Raw genomic sequence first — 25,983 nt, 5'->3', positions numbered from 1 at the left:
TTTTTTTTTTTTTTTTTTTTTCCCGGTGTTGGATGGAAGGCAGAATTTGAAAATGATGAGCTGGGATACTTAACTGGAGAGATTTCCAAACTTGATGTGGAAAATGCAGCCTGGCTTATCCTTGAAGCTTATAGTAAAATGTAACAGGAAGGAGATAACCTGAGAACTGAACTCTTGGGTATAAAACCAGAAATTGATGGTCTGGAAAATTCTGGGCTTCCAGAAAGTATGACCCCAGAGGATAGTGCCCCATGTGAGGATTTTTTTTTTAATCTTCATTTTATTGAGATATATTCACATACCACGCAGTCATACAAAACAAACCGTACTTTCGATTGTTCACAGTACCATTACATCGTTGTACATTCATCACCTAAATCAATCCATGACACCTTCATTAGCACACACACAAAAATAACAAGAATAATAATTAGAGTGAAAAAGAGCAATTGAAGTAAAAAAGAGCACTGGGTACCTTTGTCTGTTTGTTTCCTTCCCCTATTTTTCTTCTCATCCATCCATAAACTAGAGAAAGTGGAGTGTGGTCCTTATGGCTTTCCCAATCCCATTGTCACCCCCTCATAAGCTACATTTTTATACAATTGTCTTCGAGATTCATGGGTTCTGGGTTGTAGTTTGATAGTTTCAGGTATCCACCACCAGCTACCCCAATTCTTTAGAAACTAAAAAGGGTTGTCTAAAGTGTGCGTAAGAGTGCCCACCAGAGTGACCTCTCGGCTCCTTTTGGAATCTCTCTGCCACTGAAGCTTATTTCATTTCCCTTCACATCCCCCTTTTGGTCAAGAAGGTGTTCTCCGTCCCACGATGCCAGGTCTACATTCCTCCCCGGGAGTCATATTCCACGTTGCCAGGGAGATTCACTCCCCTGGGTATCTGATCCCACGTAGGGGGGAGGGCAGTTATTTCACCTTTCAAGTTGGCGTAGCCAGAGAGAGAGGGCCACATCTGAGGAAAAAAGAGGCATTCGGGAGGAGGCTCTTAGGCACAATTATAGAGAGGCCTAGCCTCTCCTTTGCAGCAACCGTCTTCCCAAGGGTAAAACATATGGTAGAGGGCTCAAGCCATCAAACCACCAGTCCCCTCTGTCTGTGGTCCTGTTAGCAACCATCGAGGTGGGGTAGGCCAATACCCCTGCATTCTCCACAAGCTCCTCAAGGGGGCACTACATATTTTTTTCCTTGTTTTTCTTTTTTTTTTTAACTTTCCCTTTTTTTTTACATCAACTGTATAAAAAAAAGTTAAAAAGGAAAAAAACATACAATAAAAGAACATTTCAAAGAGACCATAACAAGGGAGTAAGAAAAAGACAACTAACCGAAGATAACTGCTTAACTTCCAACATGTTCCTACTTTACCCCAAGAAAGTTACCCAATACAGCAACATCTCTGTGAACTTGCCCCCACCACATCCATCAGAAATTAAAAGACCATAGTCATTCCTGGGCATCCCCAGAACGTTAAATAGCTTATCAGTTCTTCTTGGATTATTGTTCCCCCTTCCTTAATTGCTCTCTATTGCTAGTTCTCCTACATTCTACATTATAAACCATTTGTTTTACATTTTTCAAAGTTCACATTAGTGGTAGCATATAATATTTCTCTTTTTGTGCCTGGCTTATTTCGCTCAGCATTATGTCTTCAAGGTTCATCCATGTTGTCGTATGTTTCACGAGATCATTCCTTCTTACTGCCGCGTAGTATTCCATCGTGTGTATATACCACATTTTATTTATCCACTCATCTGTTGAAAGACATTTGGGTTGTTTCCATCTTTTGGCAATTGTGAATAATGCTGCTATGAACATTGCCATGCAGATATCTCTTCGTGTCACTGCTTTCCGATCTTCCGGGTATATACCGAGAAGTGCAATCGCTGGGTCGAATGGTAACTCTATATCTAGTTTTCTAAGGAACTGCCAGACTGACTTCCAGAGTGGCTGAACCATTATACAGTCCCACCAACAGTGAATAAGAGTTCCAATTTCTCCACATCCCCTCCAGCATTTGTAGTTTCCTGTTTGTTTAATGGCAGCCATTCTAACTGGTGTTAGATGGTATCTCATTGTGGTCTTAATTTGCATCTCTCTAATAGCTAGTGAAGCTGAACATTTTTTCATGTGTTTCTTGGCCATTTGTATTTCCTCTTCAGAGAACTGTCTTTTCATATCTTTTGCCCATTTTATAATTGGGCCGACTGTACTATTGTCATTGAGTTGTAGGATTTCTTTATATAGGTAAGATATCAGTCTTTTGTCAGATACATGGTTTCCAAAAATTTTTTCCCATTGAGTTGCCTGCCTCTTTACCTTTTTGAGAAATTCCTTTGAGGTGCAGAAACTTCTAAGCTTGAGGAGTTCCCATTTATCTATTTTTTCTTTTGTTGCTTGTGCTTTGGGTGTAAAGTCTAGGAAATGGCCGCCTAATACAAGGTCTTGAAGATGTTTTCCTACATTATCTTCTAGGAGTTTTATGGTACTTTCTTTTATATTGAGATCTTTGGTCCATTTTGAGTTAATTTTTGTGTAGGGGGTGAGGTAGGGGTCCTCTTTCATTCTTTTGGATATGGATATCCAACTCTCCCAGCCCCATTTGTTGAAAAGACCATTATGACTCAGTTCTGTGACTTTGGGGGCCTTATCAAAGATCAGTCGGCCATAGATCTGAGGGTCTATCTCCGAATTCTCAATTCGATTTCATTGATCTATATGTCTATCTTTGTGCCAGTACCATGCTGTTTTGGCAACTGTGGCTTTATAATAAGCTTCAAAGTCAGGGAGTGTAAGTCCTCCCACTTCGTTTTTCTTTTTTAGAGTGTCTTTAGCAATTTGAGGCATCTTCCCTTTCCAAATAAATTTGATAACTAGCTTTTCCAAGTCTGCAAAGTAGGTTGTTGGAATTTTGATTGGGATTGCATTGAATCTGTAGATGAGTTTGGGTAGAATTGACATCTTAATGACATTTAGTCTTCCTATCCATGAACATGGAATATTTTTCCATCTTTTAAGTTCCCCTTCTATTTCTTTTAGTAGAGTTATGTAGTTTTCTTTGTATAGGTCTTTTACATCTTTGGTTAAGTTTATTTCTAGGTACTTGATTTTTTTAGTTGCTATTGAAAATGGTATCTTTTTCTTGAGTGTCTCTTCAGTTTGTTCATTTCTAGCATATAGAAACATTACTGACTTATGTGCATTAACCTTGTATCCCGCTACTTTGCTAAATTTGTTTATTAGCTCTAGTAGCTGTATCGTCGATTTATCAGGGTTTTCTAGATATAAGATCATATCATCTGCAAACAATGACAGTTTTACTTCTTCTTTTCCAATTTGGATGCCTTTTATTTCTTTGTCTTGCCGGATTCCCCTGGCTAGCACTTCCAGCACAATGTTGAATAACAGTGGTGATAGCGGGCATCCTTGTCTTGTTCCTGATCTTAGAGGGTAGGCTTTCAGTCTCTCTCCATTGAGTACTATGCTGGCTGTGGGTTTTTCATATATGCTTTTTATCATGTTGAGGAAGTTTCCTTCAATTCCTACCTTTTGAAGTGTTTTTATCAAAAAGGGATGTTGGATTTTGTAAAATGCTTTTTCAGCGTCTATTGAGATGATCAATTGATTTTTCCCTTTTGACTTGTTAATGTGTTGTAATACATTGATTGATTTTCTTATGTTGAACCATCCTTGCATGCCTGGAATAAACCCCACTTGGTCATGGTGTATGATTTTTTTAATGTGTCTTTGGATTCGATTTGCAAGTATTTTGTTGAGGATTTTTGCATCTATATTCATTAGGGAGATTGGCCGGTAGTTTTCCTTTTTTGTAACATCTTTGCCTGGTTTTGGTATTAGATTGATGTTAGCTTCATAAAATGAGTTAGGTAGTGTTCCATTTTCTTCAATGTTTTGAAAGAGTTTGAGTAAGATTGGTGTCAGTTCTTTCTGGAAAGTTTGGTAGAATTCCCCTGTGAAGCCATCTGGCCCTGGGCATTTATTTGTGGGAAGATTTTTGATGACTGATTGGATCTCTTTGCTTGTGATGGGTTGGTTGAGGTCTTCTATTTCTTCTCTGGTCAGTCTAGGTTGTTCATATGTTTTCAGGAAATTGTCCATGTCCTCTACATTATCCAGTTTGTTGCCATAAAGTTGTTCATAGTATCCTCTTACAATTTTTTTAATTTCTTCAGGATCTGCAATTATGTCACCTTTTTCATTCATTATTTTGTTTATATGGGTCTTCTCTCTTTTTGATTTTGTCAGTCTAGCTAGGGGCTTGTCAATCTTGTTGATCTTCTCAAAGAACCAACTTTTGGTGATATTTATCCTCTCTATTGTTTTTTTGTTCTCTATGTCATTTATTTCTGCTTTAATCCTTGTTATTTCTTTTCTTGTACTTGGTTTAGGATTGGTTTGTTGTTCGTTTTCTAGCTTCTTCAGTTGATCCATTAGTTGTTTGATTTTGGCTCTTTCTTCCTTTTTAATATATGCGTTTAGTGCTATAAATTTCCCCCTTAGCACTGCTTTTGCTGCATCCCATCGGTTTTGGTATGTTTTGTTCTCATTTTCATTCGTCTCTATATATTTAGCAATTTCTCTTGCTATTTCTTCTTTAACCCACTGATTGTTTAGGAGTGTGTTGTTTAACCTCCAGGTATTTGTGAATTTTCCTAAGTCTCTGATGGTTATTGACTTCTAATTGTATTCCACTGTGGTCAGAGAATGTGCTTTGAATAACTTCAATCTTTTTAAATTGATTGAGGCTTGTTTTATGTCCCAGCATATGATCTATTCTGGAGAAAGTTCCATGAGCACTAGAAAAGTATGTGTATCCTGGTGATTTGGGATGTAATGTCCTGTATATGTCTGTTAAATCTAATTCATTTATCAGATTGTTTAGGTTTTCAATTTCCTTATTGGTCTTCTGTCTGGTTGATCTATCTATAGGAGAGAGTGATGTGTTGGAGTCTCCCACAGTTATTGTGGAAACATCGATTGCTTCCTTTAGTTTTGCCAGTGTTTCTCTCATGTATTTTGTGGCACCTTGGTTGGGTGCATAGACATTTACGATTGTTATTTCTTCTTGCTGAATTGCCCCTTTTATTAGTACGTAGTGGCCTTCTTTGTCTCTCAAAACATCCCTGCATTTGAAGTCTATTTTATCTGAGATTAATATTGCTACACCTGCTTTCTTTTGGCTGTAGCTTGCATGAAATATTTTTTTCCATCCTTTCAGTTTCAGTTTCTTTGTGTCCCTGTGTCTAAGATGAGTCTCTTGTATGCAACATATTGATGGTTCATTTTTTTTGATCCATTCTGCGAATCTGTATCTTTTAATTGGGGAGTTTAATCCATTTACATTCAGCGTTATAACCGTGAAGGCATTTCTTGCATCAGCCATCTTATCCTTTGGTTTATGTTTGTCATATTTTTCCCCTCTGTCTATTAATATCCTTTATTGTACCCATACCGAATCTCTTTAGTACTGAACCTTTCTCCAAGTCTCTCTGTCCTTTCTTTGTTTCTCTGTCTGTAGGGCTCCCTTTAGTATCTCCAGTAGGGCAGGTCTCTTGTTAGCAAATTCTCTCAGCATTTGTTTGTCTGTGAAAAATTTAATCTCTCCCTCAAATTTGAAGGAGAGCTTTGCTGGATAAAGTATTCTTGGCTGGAAATTTTTCTCACTCAGAATTTTAAATATATCGTGCCACTGCCTTCTTGCCTCCATGGTGGCTGCTGAGTAGTCACTACTTAGTCTTATGCTGTTTCCTTTGTATGTGGTGAATTGCTTTTCTCTTGCTGCTTTCAGAACTTGCTCCTTCTCTTCTGTGTTTGACAGTGTGATCAGTATATGTCTCAGAGTGGGTTTATTTGGATTTATTCTATTTGGAGTTCGCTGAGCATTTATGATTTGTGTATTTATGTTGTTTAGAAGATTTGGGAAGTTTTCCCCAACAATTTCTTTGAATACTCTTCCTAGACCTTTACCCTTTTCTTCCCCTTCTGGGACACCAATGAGTCTTATATTTGGACGTTTCATATTATCTATCATATCCCTGAGGTCCATTTCGATTTTTTCAATTTTTTTCCCCATTCTTTCTTTTATGCTTTCATTTTCCATTCTGTCATCTTCGAGGTCACTGATTCGTTGTTCAACTTCCTCTAGTCTTGTACTATGAGTGTCCAGAATCTTTTTAATTTGGTCAACAGTTTCTTTAATTTCCATAAAATCATCCATTTTTTTATTTAATCTTGCAATGTCTTCTTTATGCTCTTCTAGGGTCTTCTTGATTTCCTTTATCTCCCGTACTATGGTCTCATTGTTCATCTTTAGTTCTTTGAGTAGCTGCTCTAGGTGCTGTGTCTCTTCTGATCTTTTGATTTGGGTGCTTGGGCTTGGGTTATCCATATCGTCTGGTTTTTTCATATGCTTTATAATTTTCTGTTGTTTTTGGCCTCGTGGCATTTGCTGAACTTGATAGGGTTCTTTTAGGATTTGTAGACCAATTGAAGTCCTTATCTCTAATTTATCAGATCTACAGCTTCGTGGAGTACACTTTCTCTAACTAACCAGCAGGTGGCGTCCACGAGCCACCTGTTCTCCACAAGCCAGTTCTCCCCTGCTTAGCCTTTTTGGTGGGTGGGGGAGTGAGTCTTGTGGGGTCCAATTGGTGTACCAAGCTTGCGTGTGTAGTTGGTGTTGCCTGCCCTGTATGTGGGGCATGTTTCTGGGCAGTCAGGGAGGGGGGGGGTGGCTCTAACAATCAAATCTCCCTGGTGATCCTATAGTTTTAAAGCTGCTGCAATAGTCTAATCCTTCAGTTCAGTCCTGCCACAGTTTGTCTCTGTCACTGACCCACAAGTCCTTGGTATTGGCGTATGGCTCCTGAGACTTGCAAGTGGGCCCCTCTTCCAGGCCGTGCACCCTGGGTCCTCTGTTGAGGGATGACTGTGCTATGTCACAGGTGAGTGCCATCCCCCCAGGGCAGTTCTGGTCTGCTGGGCTGTGTAGGGAGGCTCCCAGTCTGCTGAAATGATGGCTGAATGGGGCTTTGTTAATTCACACTGCTCTACCTTCCCAACTCTGGGACAATCAGCTGAGGTTGCAGGGAAGGCTAATGTCCACGCCCAGTTTTGTGGTGTGTGCCTGTTATTTGAAGCACTTCCGTCACACTGGGTTGTCTGGGGCAGTTCTGGGCTATGGGGCTGGCGATGGGCAGGAGTGTTTCCTGTCCACCAGGATGATGGCTGTGAGTGGACACCCCCCTTTACTTGGGAAGTTGTGGTGGTTAGTGAATTTTCTCAGCCACTGGATTATTGCGTTTTGTCTCAGAGCTCTCCTAGTTCTGCTCTTGAGTTGACCTGCCCAAATAGCAAGTCTTTGAAGCTTTCTGTATTGGGCTTCTTAGAGTAATTGTTTTAGAAAAAGAAAAAAGGATTAAAAAAAAAAAGGGCCCTCCTCAGAGATCTAATGGGTTATTGAGATGCTAAGAGACAAAGCAACCAGGGCCATTAAGGAAAGGTCCACAGGGCAGAGAGATCAGCTTTTCTTCGGGATTTGCATATGCGCCTCAGGGCCTGAGCTTGGGCCTGAGCTCTGCCCTTCCCCGTTCTATGTTCACCAGAACTCCAAAAATCCTCCGCTTTTATTTTGGAGTTTTTCGTGTTGTTTTTTTTCTATGCCTGTCTCCTCTCTGCTGGGCTGGCTGCTCTCAGATTCTCTGGTGTCTGGTATCTGTCTATCTATGTTTGGAGTTTGGATCAGTAGAATGAGTTTCCGATAAGGTCTGCCACTGCAGTTCTCCCTTCTCCTTCCCGGAGCTGACAGCCCCTCCTCCCACGGGACTGAGCCTGGCAGGGAGGGGCGCCGGTCCCCTGGCCGCAAAAACTTACAGATTTCGCTGATCTCAGCAGTTCCACGTTTTCATGAGTGTTGTATGAAGTATTCCCAAAGACAGATTGCTCTGTGGTGTCCAGTCCACGCAGTTCCTGGCTTTCTACCTACTTTCCTGGAGGAGTAACTAAAACATACAGCTCACCAGTCTGCCATCTTGGCCCGCCTCCCAAGAGTCTCTTTTAAAAGTCTTTCCCCAGCCTGGAAGTTTTGTCAGTGTCAGAATAGAGCATTTAAAGATACACTTTGGGCTATTGTCTGATAATTATTCTCCAACAGCTTCAGTTCCACCCCTCCCGGGGGCTATTGAAATGCAAAAAGAGAAGGGCTGAGTGAGAAGGTAGAAGGAACAAAATATAGGGGAAAAAATGGCTTTTTTGGAGTCTGGGAATGGGTGCCCGCTTTTACGTGCCCCCACTTCTCGGAGCCCAGCCCTTCTTTAGCACCCCAGCTCCCAAAGTTAGTTAATTAATTTGTTGATTAATTCTGCAGTTGAGGCTGGGTTGAGCCTCCCTTCTTGCCCTCAGCAGATGGCTGTTTTTTGTTTTTTTTTTTCTCCCCCCCCCCCTTTCAAGGAGCCGGCAGCAAGACAGTCTGTGAGGTCTGGGTGGGGAGGGGCGCCAGACCCCTGGTCCGGGGAACTTACAATGTTCGCTGCAATCTCAGCTTTTCCTCCAATTCCAAACTTGCTTCCAGTGTGTGACTGGTTACTGGAGACCCCGAAAATACTGTTTGATATAGTTCTTGGATAATTTCCATCTACTCTAGGGGAGAGACGAAGTTCTCCTCCTCACCACTCCGCCATCTTTCCCCGCCTCCAAGTAATGGTTTTTCATCTGGCTACACATGAGAATCACTTGGGGAGTTTTGAAAAATACCCATAACTGGGCTTCATCCCAAGCCAATTACATCATAATCTGTGGTGGTAGGACCTAGGTATTGGTATATTTTACAACCTTCTTGGTCATTTTGTGTAGTCAGGTTGGCAGTCAGTGGTTTCGTAAGCGTTATTGATGTTAATATTATAAAAAGTTGTAGCACCACGAGGGATGTTTTATGTAACAGGTATTGTATAATGTGGCACACAGGAGGGATTGTTTAGCTTTTATGGGGGTGAGGGTTATCCTTAGAGAAGACTTTAAAAGTATAATTTTCTAAACCAAGAAATTAATATCGATAGAACTAGTATGGGATTGGTGAACTACACCTGTGGGCAAAAACCAATCCTCTGCCTGTTTTTATGAATGAAGTTTTATTGAAACACAACCACACCCATTCATTTACTGCTTTGACATTACAATAGCAAACCTGAATGGAGTTCATTAGTTTCAGTGGAGACCAAATGACCCACAAAGTCAAAAATATTTACTTTCAGGCCATTTACATAAAGAGTTTTCTTACGTCTGAACCAAAGTATATACGTCATTCAAATTTTGTTAGATTTCCCACTAATGCTATTTTTCTACTCCAGGATCCAATCTAGGATCCCACAGTGCAATTAGTTTTAATATGTGTTTAATCTATTCCAATCTGTGACAGTTACTCATCTTGTCTTTCATGACCTTTATAGTTTATAGATTATTGATGAATTATGTTCTTAATGGTCCTCCAATATATATTTGTCTAATGTTTTTTTTCATGATTAGATTGAGGTTATTATACATTTTTACAAGAATACCACATAAGTGATTATGTCCTTTTCAGTACATCGTATAAGGGTACATAGTGATATCAGTATGTCTTATTACTGGAAATATTAACTTAGATTACTTGTGAAGTTGGTGTCTGCTGGGTTTCTCAAACTTTAAAGAAATTGATGCTATTTTTCTCTGTTCATATTTCATGGCTATCTTATGGAGAGAGACTTTGAAACTATGCAGATGCCTTGTTTCTCTTCATATTTGCGCCCACTAATTTTATCATCCATCTTGCCTGAAGGATTTATTACTGATGTGTTTGTTTAATAGTGATTTTTGTATTTTTTCCATTACTTCTACATTTAATAACTGAAAAGAGCTATCTTTCTCCTCTATTTATTTATTCCATTATTCATATAAATATGGATGCATAGATACTTATTTTACTCTGAGTTATAATTTAATGCTATCATTATTCATCTTATTGTTCAAATTGTTCTAGCTTTGGCTATTGGAAGCTCCATCAGGTGGGCTCCTGTGTCTTTTCAGCATGCCTGCATCATGTTTTGAGCATTTCCTCCTTACTTTCTGGCACCACAAGATATTCCACGCTCATTTTATTTTTTCCTCTGCCCCACTTCCTTTGTCTAGAAAGATAGGTCTTTTTCTGGGGTTTTAGGTGCCGGCAGTGGAAATTGTGTTACAGATCTCGGAGAAAACAAAATTCGGAATTCCCTTGATATACTCTCTTGGCATGCAGGTCTTCTAATTCCTGATCCTGAGGCTAATAAACAGTAGGTGGTATCTCCCCGAGTTTTGCTGTCGGCAGCCTTTGGACAGTTTTGGAATTCAGCCTGCCTTCCAGTCAAAGCCAGGAAACAAGGGAAGAAAGAATGAACCACAAACTTTCCCCCATTTACAGAGGTCATTTTGTCTTCACTTCCCAAGAATTAATTCTGTGTTATTGGTTATTGTTTTCTTTTCAGAGTCTTTTAGATAGTTTCTTTATGTATATATGGTATTTATTTGTGATCACTAGGGGAGAGAGTCTGTAATCACCTTACTCCATCTTGACCAGCCTACTTTTCTTATTTTGAAAGGCCAGAATTCTTTGTGGTTAATTACCTTTGGTAATTACTTATATATTAAATTGATTTATAGTCATATTTGGAATACATTTAATTATATTTATAAATACCTTTAAAATAATTAAGTACGGTCTCTTCTGTGTCATGTATTACCCGTTAAGGTATATACCACAAATACTTTTCTCAAAATTCTCTAAATTTTTATGTGATGCTATTAATAAATTAAGTGAATTGTGTTTCTGTTGGGACATACTTGATAACTTAATGTATTTTTTTAATTCAAGTGTGCAGTGAAGATTCAGAAGATTCTGATTTTCAGGAATCAGGTGTTATTGAAGAAGTTAGTGAGTCTGAAGATGAACAGCGGCCCAGAACGAGGTATTACATTTTTTTTGCAAAAATTTTAGAAATTAATCTGAATGGCTGCCTTCAAATTATTTGTAGAATGGTTGCTGTTCCAGCAAATTTAAGTAAAATATTTAATATTTTGATTTGAAACTAGTGGTTAAAATTATTAAAGTGTGTGTGTATATATCCATTTTATGTATGGTCAAATTATATTTCTAATTTAGGTAGGGTTTCAGTGTGCAAAAGCACTCTTGATTGATGGGTTTGATTGTTACGGGGGAAAGCTGTAGTATAGTAGATAAGAGCACAGGATCTGTAGACAGACTACCTCAATTTGACTTCTGGCTCTACTGCTTTCTATTTGTGTGAGTAGTCTGTGCCTCAGTTTCCTCATCTGTAAAATGGGGATAATAATAATACTTCTATTCTTGATTATTGTAGGGATTAAGTGACATGATGCATATAAGGGTTTATAACAATGCCTACCTAGCAAATATTAGGTGCTCAATAAATGTTAATTATTGGCGTTAATAGTGATTCTAGTATTAAGTAGTAATAAAGTGTGTTCTTTCAATAAGCAGGGTTACTGATCTAGATTACTAGATATTTCAAAGTTTTGCTTCCTTAATATAGTATTTTAGATAATCACTAACCATTCTAGGATTTTAAAAATTTTCCTTAGAATAATACGATCCTTCTACAATTTATCAAACTGGTAATCTAATTGTGTTTATGTGTATATAAAAAGTGTGTATCTGAAGTTTTAAAATATTTGAGGTTAATTTAGGTTAGAATTTGCCGGATTTTGCTTGGAGTATAGCAATATGTTATACTTTAGATAAATAGAAAATAATAACTTTTTTTAACTGGGTTGGAATTTACATAACATAAAATTCACTCTTTTAATAAGTGTACATAATAGTGTATTTTAGTGTATTCACAGATAAGTGTAACATTTTCATCACTTCAAAAAGAATTCCTTTACTCATTAGGAGTCATTCTCCATTCCCCCCTTCCTGCTCAGTCCCTGGCAACCACTGATGTGCTTTCTATCACTATGGATTTGCCTATTCTGGACATTTTATATAAATGGAATCATATAGTAAGTGGTTTTGTATGATTAGAGTTTCTCACTTAGCATAATGTTTTAAGATTCATCCATGTCATAGCATGTATCAGTACTTCACTTATCTTTTTAGTTGAGTGATATTCAAATGTATGGATGTATACCACATTGTAAACAGATGATCATGTCATCTGTTGATAGATATTTGGGTTGTTTCTACCTTTTGGCTATTATGAATAATTCTGCTATGAATAGTCATGTATTCATGTACAAATTTTTTGTGTGGATGTACATTTACATTTCGGAATATACCTAGAAGTGGAATTGCTGGGTCATATGTTAATTCTGTGTATAAAACTTCTTAAAGAACTGCCAAACTGTTTTCCACAGTGGCTGCACCATTGTACCTTCCTCTCAGCAATGTATGAGGGTCCCAATTTCTCCCCGTCCACATCACCACTTCTTGTTCTCAGTTGTATTAATAGCCATCTTAGTGAGTGTGAAATGGTTTTGATTTGCATTTCCCTAATGAATAATAATGTTGAACATCTTTGCATGTGGTTATTGATCATTTGTATGACTTTTTTGGAGAAATGTCTAATCAAATCCTCTCTCCGATTTTTAGTTGGATTATTTGTCTGTTGTTGATTTGTAAGAGTTCTTTATATATTCTGGTTACTGTTCTAGTATCAGGTATATGATTTGCAAATATTCTCTGTGGGTTGTCTTTTAACTTTGTTGTTAGTGTCCTTTGCAAAAATGTTTTAATTTTGATGAAGTAGAATATTTCTATTTTTTCTTTTGGTTGCAGTGTTTTTGATGTCATACTTTGAAACCATTGCCTAATATGTAGTAACCAAGATTCCCACCTTTGTTTTCTTCTAAGAGTTTTATAGTTTTAGCTCTTATATTTAGATTGATCTGTTTAGAGTTATTTTTGTATATGATGTGTTGTAGGGGCCCAACTTTTTTCTATTTCATGTGGATATCAAGTTGTCCCAGCACCATTTGTTATAAGGGCTATTCTTTCCCCCTTGCGTTGTCTTGCCACCCTTGTGAAAAATCAATTGACAATAAATATGAAGGTTTATTTCTGGACTCTAAATTTTCTTCCATTTATCTATATGTCTTTCTTTATGCCGGTACCACAGTTTCTTGATTATTGTAGCTCTGTATACTATTTTAAAGTTCAGACATACTTTTCTCAACAAGGTTTGTTATTGTTGCTCTTTTAAATCTCTGTGACCTGATGAAGAAAATGAAACCCAACTTTTGTACCCTGCTTGTTTATTAGTGACTGTGAATATTTTTTGTATATTATTTTCCATTTGTATTTGTGACTGGAAGAGATTTTCAGCAGACTTAAAGTTCTTCTATCTCTATTCCTACTGCCATGCTAAACTTCTGAATAACTGAAAATGTTGATCAGTGGAAAAGAATTAGGGGTTAGGCTTCTGGTGGACTCTCCTTTTCAAAATTACGGAAATGTTTTGCTTTTTTCACCCTCTTCCTTTTCTAGGATTGAACACAAAAATAGAGCAGTTTTAAAATAGTGCATAATTAATGTAAGGAAACTCATCATGAAGTATTTTATTTTCCATTAAAAATGTTTTTCAGGTCAGCAAAGAAAGCAGAGTTAGAAGAAAATCAGCAGAGTTATAAACAAAAAAAGAAAAGGCAACGCATTAAGGTTCAGGAAGATTCATCCAGTGAAAACAAGGTAATAATGACATTTACAGTATGTTTTAATTATAAATGGTATAGTAGAATATGTAAATATGGTACCGTTATCTTCTGTCATTTGTTAGCCTTCTACTGGTTTATTAACATTTTACACTTGTAGAAGGATTGGTTTATTAAATGTACAAATATGCAGAAATATTAACTTGACATATTATAAATTTTTTCTTTACCTTAATAAACAAATGAAATTTAAGCCCTCCTAATTTTTTATTTTACATTCTCGGGGCTAAAGAATTTATGTGAAGTGTTCTGTCCATTTTCTGAAGACATAAAACACTTTATCCTGAGCTCTGTCTTACATGTGAAGAAATTTCCCCCGTCTATGAAGTTAGCCAGTTTGAGTATCTTGTATGTAGGCAGGGTTATGTAAAGTAAAAGTTCTCTGTAATGTGGTTGATTCTGTCAACATTCCTCTTGTTTGCTAAATATAATTCTGAAGCTTTTCACTGTTTTTTTCCACCTTGCTTGGTATATTAATTGAATACAAAATGGAGAAAGTTAGACAAGTTTGTAACGTTTACCTCTAATCGTTTAAATCACATAGAGTAATTCTGAAGAAGAAGAAAAAGACAAAGAAGATGATGAAGAAGAGGAGGAAGAAGAAGGTGAAAATGATGATTCCAAGTCTCCTGGAAAAGGCAGAAAGAAAATTTGAAAGATTCTTAAAGATGACAAATTAAGAACAGAAACACAAAATACTCTTAGAGAAGAGGAAGAAAGACGAAAACGTATTGCTGAGAGAGAGCGCAAGAGAGAGAAATTAAGAGAGGTAACCAATTTATTTTTATTTCTGATTTCATTTATTTGATATATAACTTTCGTAATTAAATGGAAATGTTGCAGTAAATCAAGATTAGAGTTTTTAACCACAGATTTCTAGTTATAATTGCTTTTCCCTGCAGTATTTCATACATCTTAAAAATCCTCATTAGGCTATATTCATATAATTAGTTATATTGAAAGAATTGAGATTCTGGAATTTCTACCAAAGTGATACTATGATTGTGTTCTCTTTTGGGTAGAAAAATATTTTAAAATTATTATTTAAATCCATATAGGATTTCAATATTTTAATAGGTGCTTATTGTAAAAATTTTCAAACATACAAACGGTTAGAGAGAACTGTATAATAAACTCCCATGCACCCAAAACCCAGCTGTAACTGCTATCAACATGTAACCAGTTTTGTTTCATCTGTTCCCTTCCTTTTGGATTATTTTGGAGCAAACCCCAGACATCGTATGATATTATGCATAAATAGTTTAGAATGTATTGTTAAAACATAAGACCCTACAATATATTGCAATACCATAATTACCCTTAAAATTTAACAATTAAATTCATAATATCATAAAATGTCTAGTTAATATTTAAAATTCCCTTATTTCGTCACATAGTAGTGATTTGAAAAGAATTGGTCTGAGTCAGGATCTTAAGAATGTCTTGCTACTATGTATGTTGTACGTTGCTGCTCTATCTCTTAAATAACTTTTTTTTCTTTTTTTTTTTAATTAAATTCAGTTTTATTGAAATACATTCACACACCATACAGTCATCCATGGTATACAATCCACTGTCCACAGTATGATAACGTAGTTATGCGTTAATCACCACAATCTATCTCTGAACATTTTCCTTACATCAGAAAGAACCAGAACAAGAATAAAAAATAAAAGTGAAAAAAGAACACCCAAATCATCCCCCTATCCCACCCCATTTGTCCTTTAGTTTTTACCCCCATTTTTGTACTCATCCACACACTAGATGAAGGGGGTGTGATCCACAAGGTCTTCACAATCACACTGTCATCCCTTGTAATCTACATTATTGCACGTTGGTGCTCTCTCTCTTAAATAGCTTTTTATTTTTTGTAATAAATTTTATTTTCAGAGGAATTTCAGGTTTACAGAAAAGTTCCTGTATACCCCCCTATTATTAACACCTTGCATTAGTGTGGTACATTTGTTAAAATAAATGAGGGAATGTTCTTAACATTGTGCTATTAACTCTAGTCCATCATTTACAACAGAGTTAACTGTCTGTGTTGTACAGTCCTATATTGTGGTTAAGGTTCATTCTTGGCAGTGTACACTTTTTTTATGGATTTTGACAAATGGCTTTATGGAACGTATCCACCATTACATTATCATACAGAATAATTTCACTGCCCCAAAAGTGCCCTGTGATACACTTATTTATACTTCCACCGAAAACCATGGAAACTACTGTTTTTTTTACTGTCTCTGTAGTTTCGCCATTTCCAGAATGTGATATAGTTGAAATGGTGTACTATTTTCAGACTGATTTCTTTCATGAAGCAATATTCATTTAATGTTCCTCCATGTTCTTTTATCACTGAACTGTATTCCATTGTGTGGATATGTTGCAGTTTACCCATACACCAATTGAAGGGAATCTTGGTTTCTTCCAGTTATTGGCAATCATGAATAGACATACCATAGTATCCCTGTGCAGGGTTTTGCATAGACATAAGTTTTCAACTCCTTTGGGTAAATATCTATGAGTGTAATTGCTGAATCATATGGTAAGCCTATGTTTAGATTTATAAGAAAATGCCAAGTTGTCTTTCAAAGTGGCTGTTTGCATTCCCATCAGCAATGAATGAAAGTACCTGTAGCTCAACATCCTTGTCAGCATTTTGTGTTGTCAGTGTTTTAGATTTTAGACATTCTGATAGGTGTGTAGTGATATCTTATTTATTCTAATTTGCAATTTCCTAATGATATGTGATGTTGAGCATCTTCTCATTTGCTTATTTGCCCTCTGTATATCTTCTTTGTGCAGTATCTGCTCAGCTCTTTTGCTGATTTTTAAATTAGGTTGCTTGTTTTTCTTACTGAATTTTTTTACTTTTTTTATTGGAGTAATATGTATAACAAGTTTTCCATTTTAACCATTTGTAAGTTTGCAATTAGTGACCTTACATGTACAATATTGTGCTACCATCACCACCATCTATTACCAAAACATTTTCATAACTCACAATAGTGAAATACTGTACCCATGAATCAGTAATTCCCCATTACCCTTTATTCAGCCCTTGATAAACTCTAATCTACTTTCTATCTCTATGAATTTACTTATTTCTAGATATTTCATATAACTGGGATCATATAATATTTGTCCTTTTGTTCTTCTGGCTTATTTCATTTCACATAATGTCCTCAAGGTTCATCCATGTTGTTGCATACATTAGGACTTCATTCTTTCATACTCCTGAGTAATATCCATCATATGTATTAATTATATTTTGTTCATACATTCAGCAGTTGATGGACACTTTGGTTGTTTCCATCTCTTGGCAATTGTGAATAATGCCACTATGAACATTGGTGTGCAAATGTCTGTTCAAATCCCTACTTTCAGTTCTTCTGGGTATATAAGTAGTGGTGGGATTGCTGGATTCTATGGCAGTTCTGTACTTAGTTTCCTGGAAGCACCAAACTGTCTTCCACAATGACTGTACCATGCCACATTCCCACCAGCAGTGAATGAGTGTTCCTGTTTCTCCACATCCTTTCCAGCACTTGTAATTTTTTGTTTCTTTTTAATAGTGACCATTGTAGTAGATATGAAATGATATCTTGTGTGTTTTTTTTAAATGTGGTTTTATTGAGGTATCTTCACATACCCTACAATCATCCACAGTGTACGATTATTCACAGCACCATCATATAGTTGTGCATTTATCACCAGAATGAATTTTTGAACATTTTCCTTATTCCAAAAGAAATAAAAATAAAAGTAAAAAAGAGCACATAAAACATTCCATCCTCCCTATCCCACCCTATTTTTCATTTACTTTTGTCCCCATTTTTCTAGTCATCTGTCCATATACTGGATAAAGGGAGTGCGGAGCCACTAGGTTTTCACAATCACACAGTCACACCATGTAAGCTATTTAGTTATGCAACCCAGTAGCCTTGATTCTTGAAGGCGATTGCATATCTTACGGTTTTGATTTGCATTTCACTAACAGCTAGTGATGGTGAGCATCTCTTCATGTGATTTTTAGCCATTCTTGTTTCCTCTTTGGAAAAATGTCTATTCAAGTTTGTTGCCCATTTTTTAATGGTTTCTTTGTCTTTTTGTTGAGCTATAGTATTACTTTATATATTCTGGATATTAAACCTTTATTGGATATGTGGTTTCTACATATTTTGTCCCATTGAATAGGTTGCCTTTTCACTGCTTCAACAAGGTCCTTTGGAATTATGAAACTTTTTAATTTTTTTTTCATTTTTTGTGCTTTGGGTGTCAAGTCTAAGAAACAGTTGCCTACAGTATCTTGAAGGTGCTTCCCAACATTTTTCTTTAGGAGTTGTATGATACTGGTTCTTATATCTAGGTCTCTAAATATAGTCAGTATCATCCTTTACTTTTAGTCTGATTTGCCTGAGTCTTAACCAGATCTGCTTCATTCATATCTCTAATTGAAGTCTGGGACTCTTTTTTAGCTTTTTTTTTAACAGTTGCTGTATGCGCGAATACTGACATTCATATCTGCTGAGCTCTAGCTCTGAGTTTCAGGTGTCACAAAGATACCCAAAGTTCCACGGATCAGTCGTAGCCTGAATCTTTTCAATTACCTTATCATACAGTTCACTGAGTCTTTCTTCTGCCTGCTCCAATATGCTGTTGAAACCTCTAAAGAATATTTTATTTCAGTTTATTCCTTTTATTAATCTCGATCTGTGTATTGTTTACAATTTTATGTAATTATAGTATCTATTCAGGTAATTTGTTACATAGCTATGACTTGTTTAAATTTTATTTAAGTTTGATAATGTTACTGTATTTTGGGGTTTAGAAAGAGAGAGAGTACTTTTATGTAGACACTGTAAAACTTTTTCAGGTTTGCTTAAAATAATTTGTGGGAATGCGCAGTTCGAGAATGGGCAGTAGGGTATTGGTGAAACACACCTGACTATGAATTGATCAATTTTGCAGCTAGTAATTGGGTTTATTATATTATTTTCTGTGCTTTTGAATATGTTTGGAAATTTCTGTATTAAAGACTGAAAAATCGTTTTACCTTAAATTAAAAAACTTACAGAATTTTTTTTCCTTAATTATCATAATGTCTGTAATTTTAGGAACATAAGTCTGTTACTTTTCATGGAACCATAAAACCATTTACACAATATTTATTTTTTAAGGTTGTATTTTGTGTTGGTTATGAGCATGGAGTTTGGTTCCTAACATTGGGTACAAATCTCAGTGGTGCCATACTTTATAATTGTATGACGTTTGGAAGGTTAACTTCTCTGTCTCTCTGTTTTATCATCTGTGTATTGTTGTACCTCCCTTATACAGTTACAGAGTAAAGTATGTAATGGATAGAGATAGGGATAATACAGCAAAAAATACATACACATTAGGTATGTGTGTGTGTGTCTGTATGTATGTATGTCTAATTAAATTTTCTGTGAAATAAGGAACTTGAGATAATTGTTTCCTCTTCTAATTAGAAGGTCTAATATGTTATTGTTATGCTTTTGAGGGTCTGATTCTTAAATCAGTGTTTCTAAAAGTATATCCCTTTCACAACACATATTTACAGCATTTTTTAATGGAGGTTTTGGTTGCATTTTGGGTGGGACGGTGCTTTCTTGTTCAGGACTGTCTTTCACATTCTAGAATATTTATATTTATATCCCCCCTCTCCCCACGTTATATACCAGTCATTATGACACCATAAATATCCTTGTATAATTTCAAATTTCCTCTTGAGGAATAGAGACATTCCTGGTTCGATGCCACCTGTCTATCCAGATTTTAATGGTGGTGCCATAGATTAGTTTTGGAGCATTGGTTGACACTTTTTCTCAGAACTCTTCCCTAATGTATCTGTGTTGAGATACCCAGGGTGAGGCCCATTGAGCTAAATTACTGGGTGTGATTATCATAGGGATTTAAAGTCCTTTGGAGGTTTTTTATTTTGGAAAACATATAAGCCTGTGCTCTGTCTTGACCTTTTTGAACTAAATATGTTATGTGATATGGGAGTAGATACGTTGGTAATTTGGAAAATCTCCCTGGGTTAGACTGATATTCCTACATTGCTTGAATTATTTGTGTAAGGTTTCCTATTGATTATTTCCTTTCTTGTAGGTAATAGAAATTGAAGATGCTTCCCCCACCAAGTGTCCAATAACAACCAAATTGGTTTTAGATGAAGATGAAGAAACCAAGGAACCTTTAGTGCAGGTTCATAGAAATATGGTTATCAAATTGAAACCCCATCAAGTAGATGGTAAGAAACTATTATATGATTAAATAATTTTTAGCTACATTTTACCAATATTTGAGGGTCTGCTATGTGTCTCCTGTTCTGCTAAGCACTAGAAATTTATTGGTGACCAACAGTCCCTGCCCTCATGGAGTTCATGGGCAAATGAGGAAAAGCAAATTGAACAAGTGTCCTAAAAGGGGAAGGAAGTGCCACTTGCAAATGGGTGTATATTGCAAGAAGATTTCACCCAGTCTGCAATGGTGAACTAAGGGCATGGGCTGGAGAGGGGGAGGAGGAGTGGGGAGGGGCGCAGTTAGGTAAAAGCCTTCTTTAGAAAATTCTCTTTCGACATTTTCAGGTATGTCTTTAATATTATTCTTATGTTAGTATTAGAAATATACCAAATGAGTGAAATCAATAAGTCAGTTTTGTTTTGCGTGTGAAAGAATTCATAAGGGAAGTTCTATAGTTTCTCCTCCTTGTGTAGTCAGCCCCCTTTATTGCTTGGTCTTTATTGAATAAAGAGAGAGATGTTAAATCATCTCCTGTTTTTTTCCCGATTGACACAGTCAGCTTTAAAGTGTAATAAGATATCTCTCCTTGGATGAAATTTCTATTATAGAGTATTTATATATCTCTTTGGACCATTCCATAGAATGCAGAAGGTCTGTTGTGATTGCTTGTTTAACGATGAATGAAACAAAATCACGTTGTTATGTATATTTACTATCTTGTTTCTAGTTTACATTAGTTGAAGAAAATTCCATTTGCGTTTAAGAAATTATTTAGCTCTGTTTTATTTTTCTCTGTTAGAAGTTTTGGTTATCTTTTTGATGTTTTTATAAAGGAAGTTGTTGTTTTTAGGTGTTCAGTTTATGTGGAATTGATGCTGTGAGTCTGTTAAAAAGACAAAGAAATCTCCGGGATCAGGCTGCATTCTTGCCCACTGCATGGGCCTTGGTAAGACTTTACAGGTAAGAACTTTTCTGTTTTTGTGCATTCGTGAACTCAAGAAATACATATTGGGTTCTATCATGTCTCGGGCACAGGTGCTGGAGATAAAGCAATGAACAGGAATAGCAAGATCCCTGCCTTCAAGGAGCTTATAGACTAGCGAGGGAGAATGGCATTTAATCAAATAAAATAAGTAATATATGCTTTCAGATAATTAGAGTTAAGGGAGGATAGAGAATCAGGGAAGTCATGTTTTAAGAGGTGGTGTTTGAGCAGAGACCCTAATGAAGTAAGGTGTGGAATTAAAGGCTTATGCAACAACAGCTGCAGAGTCTGTGACATGGAGGTGAACTTCCTTTACAACTATTAAAAATCTATGATGCTACTATAATGAGAATGTAAAGTATTTTTAGTATTAAAATTAACTGCATTTCTGAATGGTTGGAGTTGTAACGTGAAATTTGTGAATATTTATTTTTAAACTTTAAGATATTTATTATAGATTGAGCCATTTTATAACAATTTATAAGTTGTTATACAATTAAAAAGTTGTAAATAACATAATTCTTTTCTGGGTGGTCATTGGAACTTTCTGGAAGGCTGTAGGGAAGTTCTCTGGAGACCAAGGACTTAGTAGCTGCTTTGGTGTGGTGACGTTTTATATTCATATTATTCACATTGATCGTAGAATTGTGGAACTTTCAAGTTCGAAGAAACTTATGCATGACCTAATCATAACCCCTCATTTTACTTAAATCTTTCCCTATACTTTGTCTAGCTTATAAATTGTGACCTTTTGGTTGGTTTCTCTAGTCTTTAAAACAAAACTATTAAATTGTTAAGATTGCCTGATATATTAACTTTTTTGTGGATACTTAAATGAAGATGGCAACTTAATCTGTTTTTTTTGTAGGTGGTAAGTTTTCTTCATACAGTTCTTCTGTGTGACAAATTGGATTTCAGCACAGCTTTAGTGGTTTGTCCTCTTAATACTGCTTTGAATTGGATGAATGAATTTGAGAAGTGGCAGGAGGGATTAAAAAATGATGAGAAACTTGAGGTATATTTTTAATGTTTTCTTAATATAGTAACTGAATGAATTCATACAATAAAAGAATAAGAGTTTTACTTACCAGTGATGCATAATTCAATGGAAAGTTTTAGTAGTCATATATTCTTAATAGCTACTTTAAAAATATTTATTTTCACACAAAAGGTCTCTGAATTAGCAACTGTGAAACGTCCTCAGGAGAGAAGCTACATGCTGCAGAGGTGGCAAGAAGATGGTGGTGTTATGATCATAGGCTATGAAATGTACAGAAATCTTGTTCAAGGAAGGAATGTGAAGAGTAGGAAACTTAAAGAAATATTTAACAAAGCCTTGGTTGATCCAGGTAAGATATTAGTAGGCATTGAGGTAAAGAAGCAAGTTGAATAAAAAGTATATGCATATTTTATTTAACAAATATTAATTGAGCAACTATTAAGGACCTGGGTATTGTTTCTTTTATGTATCAGGTTTTTGCCTTCATTTTGATTCTTAGTATCATTTCATTAAGATATGTTCACTGTTACCATTGCCAGATGTTCAGAATGCAGTTGCTGAGTTTGAAAGTGTTTGTTGTTTTCAGGGGAGACCTTTTTTTATTTTTTTTTTAAATAATAAATTTTATTTTGAAATAAGTTCAATCTTACAGGAACAGTTGTAAAAACAGTACAAACCCCCTACATAGAATTCCATCATACCCTGACCCCCCTCCCCCGATACCCTGATCCATCACCTTTAAGATCGTGTCACACCACTCTTTCTTTCCCTCCCTCTCCCCCTCCCTCCCTCCCTCCCTAACACCCATCATCTATTGCTCTATCTTCTGAACATATGGGAGCAAGCTGCACGTATCTTTGAACAAACACTATAGTTCACATATACCTTTCCCGTGGACAAGAACATTATTTTATGCAATCTCATTAAATGCAGCTAAGAAGTTCAAGAAATTCAACATTGATATAAAGCTTACATTCTATATTTTCTTTTTTTTTCCTTGTGTCCCAGCTGTGTCCCTTTGAGCCTCCTCTCCTCCAGCGTCAGATCCCGTCCAGAATCATCCTTGGCATTTAATTGTCATCTATTTAGACTGTCTTTTTTTTTTTTTCAGTTCTGGAAAGATATATATAGCCTAAATCTTCCCATTCCACCCCTCCCTAGCATTCCCTTAGTGGGATTAATCACATTTAGAATGTTGAAATGCTGTCACCTTCCGACCATCCATTTCTAGAAGTTTCCCTTCACCCCAAACCAAAACCCCTACTCTCATTTCTTAACTCCTCATTGCCCCTTCCCCCACTTCTTGGAACCCCTACTCTACTTTTCATCTCTATGGTCATATTCTCTGATACTTTCTTTGTGTTTACCATGGGGCTTAAATTTAACCTCTTAAATCTATAACAATCTTGTTTTTCTTTGAAATCAACTTAACTTCAATAGGACACGTAAACTGTGTTCCTATACTCCTCCATTCCCCCACCTTTATGTAGTTCTTGTCAAGAATTACATATTTTACATTGAGTCCAAAACCACCAATTTATCATTACAGTTTATGTATTTTAGATCCTGTAGGAAGTAAATAGTGGAGTTATAAATCAACCATACAGTAGTATTGGTCTTTATATTTACCATGTGATCTTTACTGGAAATCTTTGTTTCTTCATGTGGTTTCAGTCAATTGTTTAGTGTCTCTTCCTTTCAGCCTGCTTAGGACTGATCTACTGGTGATGAAGTTCCTCAGCTTTTGATTGTCTGGGAATTTTTTCATCTCCCCCTCATTTTTATCTTTCAGGTGTTTGTGAATTCTCCAAGTCTCTGATGGTTATTGACTTCTATTTGTATTCCATTGTGGGCAGAGAATGTTCTTTAAACAAACTCATTTTTATATTTTTTATTTTATTGAGGCTTGTTTTTATGTCCCCGCATGCAGTCCATTCTGGAGAAAGATCCGTGATCACTAGTGAAGAACGTGTGTCCCAGTGACCTGGGATGTAATATTCTATATATGGCTGTTAAAAGTCTCTGTATCGCTCTCTCATTTCTTTGTTTCTCTGTTGGTAGGGCTCACTTTAGTATCTGAAGTAGGGTAGGTCTTTTATTAGCAAACTCTCTCTGCATTTGTTTGTCTGTGAAAAATTTAAGCTCTCCCTTAAATTTGAAGGAGAGTTTTGCTGGATAAAGTATTCTTGGTTGGAAATTCTTCTCTCTCAGAATTTTAAGTATGTCTTGCCACTGCCTTCTCGCCTCCATGGTGGCCGCTGAGTAGTCATTACTTAGTCTTATGTTGTTTCTTTTGTATGTGGTGGATTGCTTTCCTCTTGTTGCTTTCAGAACTTGCTCCTTCTGTTCAATATTTGACAGTCTGATTAGAATATGTCTTGGAGTGGGTTTGTTTGGATTTATTCTATTTGGAGTTCTCTGGGCAGTTATGCTTTGTGTATTTATATTGTGTAGAAGGTTTGGGAAGTTTTCCCCAACAATTTCTTTGAATACTCTTTCTAGACCTTTACCCTTCTCTTCCCTTTCTGGGACACCAATGAGTCTTAAATTTGGACGTTTTATTTTATCTATCATATCCCTGAGATCCATTTCAGTTGTTTCAATTTTTTTCTCCATTCTTTCTTTTGTTTTTTAATTTTCTGTTCTGTGCTCCTTGCGGAGACTGAGTTGTTGTTCAAGCTTCCTCTAATCTTGTATTATGAGTATCCAGAGTCTTTTTAATTTGGCCTACAGTTTCTTTAATTTCCATAAGATCTTCTATTTTTTTATTTACTCTTGCAATATCTTCTTTATGCTCTTCTAGGGTCTTCTTTATGTCTTTTATATTGTGTGCCATGCTCTTCTTCAAGTTTTTTATATCCCGTGCTGTGCTCTCTTTGCCTGTCTGTAGTTGTTTGATTAATTCTGCCAGGAAGTGTGTGTCTTCAGATCTTTTGATTTGAGTGTTTGGGTTCGGGTTCTCCATGTTGTCTGGTTTTATCATATGCTTTAAGATTTTCTCTTGTTTTTGGCCTCTTGGCATTTGCTTTACTTGATCTTTAATTTGTTAGAATTGCAGTTTGGTGACATACACTTTCTCTAACTAACCAGCAGATGGCATCCATGAATCACTTACTCCCCTCAAGTCAGTTCTCCCCAGCTTTGTGTTATGTGGGGATCTGATTCTTTTGGGGTCCAATTGGTGCACTTAATTTGGGTGTGTTGTCAGTGCTGTCTGCCCTCAGTGAGGGGCGTGTGCTTGAGTGGTTAGGGAGGAAGGGCAGGTTTAACAATCAGACCTCCCAGGTATTCTGGGAGGTATAAGTCTGTTCTCTGCCGCTGACATGAAAGTCCTTGGTATTGGCGTAGGTTCCCTGGGATTTCTGAGCAGTTCCCCCCTCCCTGCTGTGCTTTTCTAGGACCTCTGTTGGAGGTGGGGGTGAGCCTTGCCACGTCACAAGTGAGTGCTGGCCTCCAGGGAAGCCCTGGGCCGCTGGGCTGTGTAGGGGCGTTCCCAGCCCACTTCAAAGATGGTTGAATGGGACACGTTAACTTCCCCCTTTCTGCACCGCTCCGCTCTCTCAGGGGAGACCTTTTAAAGAATTAAAAACACATCAGATGATTGTGCCACAATTGCAGATTCCTCCAACTATTTCAATATTAGTTGTTAACTAGACCTATCTCCATTCTTTGAAAGCAGTCTTTTAGTCTGTTTACAAACTTTTTGTCATTAGAAGAATTGCTGCATGTTCATCTCCTGTCTTTTAAAGGGTTGTCACTATGGAAGGTTAATATTTGTAATACTATCTATCCTTGTGACAGTAATCTGATGGGAGAGCCAAATATTTGATTCTTACTGATGACTTGGAAAACAGCAAAACTAAAATTAATTTTTATAAGATTGTTAATTTGTGTGCAATTTTTTTCCCTTTTCTAATTTTATCTCATCATATCTTATTACTTTG

General features: G+C 36.5%; 1 protein-coding gene across 1 annotated transcript in view; it reads left to right on the top strand.

Annotated features, from left to right (window-relative positions):
• The window catches only part of ATRX (ATRX chromatin remodeler), a 187,686-nt gene that overhangs the window by 113,671 nt on the left and 48,032 nt on the right, over positions 1-25,983 (top strand). Inside the window, 7 exon segments of the mRNA XM_037822745.1 lie at positions 10,912-11,005; positions 13,659-13,761; positions 14,329-14,553; positions 19,920-20,061; positions 20,905-21,014; positions 21,908-22,054; positions 22,211-22,388. Of these exon segments, the coding sequence (XP_037678673.1) occupies positions 10,912-11,005; positions 13,659-13,761; positions 14,329-14,553; positions 19,920-20,061; positions 20,905-21,014; positions 21,908-22,054; positions 22,211-22,388 (999 nt within the window).

This window comes from Choloepus didactylus, chromosome Y (assembly GCF_015220235.1).
Source record: "Choloepus didactylus isolate mChoDid1 chromosome Y, mChoDid1.pri, whole genome shotgun sequence".
NCBI lineage: Eukaryota > Metazoa > Chordata > Mammalia > Pilosa > Megalonychidae > Choloepus > Choloepus didactylus.
Note: the sequence above shows the minus strand (reverse complement) of the source record. Positions and strands in the feature narration are given on the sequence as shown.